This window comes from Cryptomeria japonica, chromosome 10 (genome assembly GCF_030272615.1).
Source record: "Cryptomeria japonica chromosome 10, Sugi_1.0, whole genome shotgun sequence".
In the NCBI taxonomy this organism is placed as follows: Eukaryota; Viridiplantae; Streptophyta; class Pinopsida; order Cupressales; family Cupressaceae; genus Cryptomeria; species Cryptomeria japonica.
Genome location: NC_081414.1, coordinates 360,399,999 through 360,404,384, shown reverse-complemented (window position 1 = coordinate 360,404,384; position 4,386 = coordinate 360,399,999). Strand labels below are relative to the sequence as shown.

The 4,386-nt window shown below is 36.8% G+C and overlaps 1 protein-coding gene and 1 long non-coding RNA gene across 2 annotated transcripts; one reads left to right on the top strand and one right to left on the bottom strand.

The window, feature by feature from the left end:
• Nucleotides 1-431: 431 nt before the first annotated feature.
• On the top strand, nt 432-3,529 carry LOC131042808 (uncharacterized). The gene is made up of 3 exons (XR_009105316.2): nt 432-711; nt 3,075-3,143; nt 3,229-3,529. It is a non-coding gene; the product is annotated as an uncharacterized LOC131042808 (long non-coding RNA).
• Nucleotides 879-2,678, bottom strand: LOC131042807 (auxin-responsive protein SAUR72). The gene has a single exon (XM_057976128.2). The coding sequence runs from the start codon at nt 1,757-1,759 to the stop codon at nt 1,172-1,174; it is 588 nt and encodes a 195-aa protein (XP_057832111.1). The 5' UTR covers nt 1,760-2,678; the 3' UTR covers nt 879-1,171.
• Nucleotides 3,530-4,386: the final 857 nt, after the last annotated feature.

Genomic DNA, 4,386 nt, shown 5'->3' with positions numbered 1-4,386 from the left:
GAAATCTTAAAATAGATTCATTTGGTGTTGCAAATAAGCTCTTGTATAAATCCATATGTAAATAATGCTTTCATCAATGAATGTATGTAGTATTTTATTTGTAAAATTTAATGTGTGATATTTTTACATGTTTCATTAGATATGATTGATTTTTCATAAATCAATAAGAGAGCATATGGACTTTCACACACCTTAGGTGAGTAGTGTGTAACACATATTCATGTGCATGAGTTAGATTGAGTGTTTCACTGAAGGTCAAGTGTGCATAGAAATATTATAGATACCAAATTTAAGCTTGAAAATTAACATAAATATACACATTAGTAATTTTCAATTATATATAATTGACATATATACCAAATTTAAGCTTGAAAATTAACATAAATATACCTACCCCTTCAAAATGGACGTCCTCCTACCTCAAGAGAGCATCCTAAAATTTCAAATATAAGAAGCCAGAACTACCGTCAAATTCTAGATAAATATGAAAAGCAAGAATTACTGCCAAATTCCAGGCTGACTGAGAATATTATCGTACAAATATGGATTATCCAGAAGTTTAATGGCTCACAAAATTCCCGTGTAAGCTTCGAGTACAGTTCCGTAACGCATTGTTGCCTTGTATTTGAAGACTCGGTACAATACTTACTGTGCTTTGAAAATGGCGGATAAAGAATTATCGTATTAGCTTCATAAGCAGTTAGGTCTAAGGTAAATTCAATCTAACTTTCACAGCAATTTAATTCATTAGGTAAATTATTATGTGAATTTTGAAAATAATATTGACAGATTCTTAGATGATATCCTTATTCACACTGGAGATTTAGTGATCATGAAAACCAGAGACAAGAACGCAGCCATGAGAATTGCTTCCAAAATAATCTAACTTTGACGGCAATTTAATTCAATAGATAAATTGTTCTTTGAAATTTGCAAATAAATTTCACAGATTGTTAGACGAGATCCCTATTCACGCTGGAGATTTAGTGATCATGAAACCAGAGACATGAACGCATCCATGAGAATCGCCAGATCTCAAAGAATTGAAGAATTTACATTATGTTTCATATTTGTATTAAAAAGCCTAATTTCAAATCGAATTTTGCTGTCCGCAAAGAACATATATCTTTATACCTGGTACCAAAGCATTTGGCCCTTTCAATGGCGTAAGCTAATGCTTCTGTGAGCATTCTGTGTGAATTTGTCTCTTTACGTTCTCGAAATCTGAGACTTGGCAGGGAATATTTATAGGGCCTGTCTGTTTAAAGCCGTACTTTTCTTCGGCTTCCTTGAGCAGTTCGCCAAACAGAGGATGGTTAAAATAAACCGCTGGAACCACAAAACGATGAGGCTCCTCACCTTGTCCTACGTACACAGCCAAACAACCCTTTGGCACATGTTTCGGACTATTTCTCTCACCATGTCCGATATGCGGCAGATGAAAATTCCACTGAAAATTTTTCAGCCTCTGCAGTTCCAAGTGAGGAAGATGAAATTGACGGCCGCGGCGGTTTTCCTTTGCCCTATTTTGAGGAGAATGCAGAAGGCTCACACAACTTTCTCCGCCATTATTAAAGGAATCCGAAGCTTGACACTTAAGGTAACCTCCACCTGACTTGCTGCCTCCCATGCGCAGGGGCCGCTTTATCTTTCTACTCTTTCGGTCTTGCATCTGCAGCGGAGTGTATCCCCTGGATCTCCTCGATCGCTTTAACCATTTCCAGATCTTCACCATCCTATGACCTAATCTGAAGCCCATATTTACAAGCTACTAGTTTTACAGGGTAACCGGAAACGGCAAAACCCTCTATCTCTCACAGAAAACAGAAAAAGGCCATGGATCTGCCACAGAAATGGCAAGCCTGAAAGCAGTCAGACAGAGTTCGCCGAGAGAAGTAGGTATGTTGGACATGGTCGGGTTAAAGGATTAAATTCATATATGACAAGGGAGACAATTCCATAATCAGGCTGTTCCTAATAATTCCGGCATGGCCGTGCCCTACAACATATACACCACAGAACAGGATTTTCATCACAGATTTTTCAATGGAGACAATTCCATTATCAGACTGTTTCTAATACTTCCGGCATGGCCGTGCCCTACAAAATATACACCACAGAATAGGGTTTTCATCACAGATTTTTTCTGCAGGATATATTTATAACCATTTAAGCAAGGCAAAGGGGACAAAAGAGTCGTAGAAAGCTAGAATTTTAGGGCTTTCCTGGACAGTGGGTTTCTACACGGCATTGTCCTACAAATTGACTGAAGCCAACCGGTCATGGCATGCCTGAAGAAGCGTCTAAAGAACTAACACTAAAGATAGAGAAAAAGATAAACAGTGAAGGCATATTTTGGTCCAGAATTCTCCCCCATCAGATATGTCCTTCACCTTGTGGCCCTTCACAAATTAATTGGTTATGCTTTTCCTTTTCAACGTTTTCCACAAGATTAGGGGGCTCACACAATAAACACCCAATCATGAAAATGATTGGTGGCCATTTATATATAGTGGCATTAGCATAAACTATGCATGATCTGGAGAATCCTCCTCCGTAAGACTGCAACAACTCGAGTCTCCATCAGTTTGAACAAGTGCATTCCACATTACTGAAATTGTGGAGGGACCATTTTCCCAAGATGACTTTTCCAGTCTACATGCACTAATTCACTGTTACTTGTCAGAAATTTACTAACAGGATTTTGATAAAAATGTTTAGGAAGTATTCCCATTTGAAGCTGTCTGCCATTTTCAATTTATTTATGATTAAAACATGTTTAATTTCTTAATATTAATATTAAGATTCAACTGTACATTTTTTAAATCGGATTTATGAATAATGATTCTCCCAATTCATTTCTTAGGGTTTCAAAAGAAGAAATTTGATTTAAAAATAGTTACCATTTTGATATCAATTGACTAATTTTTTGGATCAAATTTATTGACTCATTCACAATCTACAGGAATCCAACTCTCAGAATTTTGAAAAGCTGATAAGAAAATTTCTATTTAAACCTAGTTTCTTTTGATTTATGATGAAATCTTTTTAAATGTATGTTTTTTTCTTTGCAGTGTGGACCTAAAAAGGGAGACCTATTCAAATTTTTGTACCTGGTGCAGGTCAAATGCAATATTTCTCGGGTTGGTCTGTTAATAAATTGTGTATTAGCAATGAATTACGTAAATTAGTTGAGATGGGGCTCACAGAAATGCGATTCATGTGCAGACGCGGTTGTATTGAATGATTAAAACGTAGGATCAACGCTCAAACAGTTGCGCCTTGCATCAGTGAGAATTCGAGCTACTCCATTACTTTAAGGGAAGCTTCTCCACACAGATTTAATTGTCATTTTGTACCGGTAAAAAGACGAATTCGCGTCTTAAGAAAATGGCATAATTGATTTTGTTTTCCACTTTCTCTGCCCTATATCAATGTGACTTCATCTTATTTATATAAAAGGTATATTTACCGGTCAAAATGAGTTTTGACTGTTAAACTGGATTAGGTTTAAGAATATACAATCACTTTTAACATTTTATAACAGTTTTATTACGCCGAAGGCGTCTCCTTAATTGAAATTGACGAGCTGATTTTCATGATCGACACGAGGAGGGCTGCAAGATGATTCAAACACCAAGAGCCGTTAGATTTTTCGTCAAGTTTTTTACTGGTCTCCTTGTTTTGTCCTTGCGCTTTTTTTTTGTCCTCGCTGTTATTTGCGTAAATGTGAGCTTTTAACGCACTGACGTTGCTGGTAGGAAAATATTATACGTGCAGTGCAGTTGAAATTAAATTGCAATAGGGGAAAGGACCCAGTAGTCGTGCACCCTAACTTCACGCTTCTCAAAATCCTACTTGGAAATTTCGAATCACTTCGATTTTTTTACAGCAGCTTACTTGGCAAGTCCCCTGCTTATAACTAAGGTTTCAGGGCCACATCATCAAATATGATGCCACATCAGCATGCTTTTTGCCAAGGTGTCCAAAACAGCCCCCCAAAAAAGTGAGACCAATAGGCGTGCATTAGAGACCCCAATAGTTGTGCAGCCGATGTGGCATCACCTGATTGGTTACTTTTTACAATATTAGTACATTTCTTAACAACTATTGGTACATTTCCTAACAACTGTTGGTACATTTCCTAACAAAAATTGATATTGTTTGTTTCAAACAATAGGTTTTATTTGTTCAATTTTTGGAACAAAAGGTATCAACAACCCTCACAACAATTGGAACATGCTCAACTACTGGGTCCTTTCCCCTAGATGTATCACTCAAAAGTCAAACCCTGCTCCAATAAATAGAGGAGGATAATCTTATCCTTTTCCTGTCAGTTACCGATATTGTTTTAATAATTCATCTTAGAAGATATCATGAAGTGAA

Excerpts from the sequence above, each read along its gene's own strand:
- LOC131042807 (XM_057976128.2), bottom strand. The coding sequence starts at position 1,759 with ATGGGCTTCAGATTAGGTCATAGGATGGTGAAGATCTGGAAATGGTTA.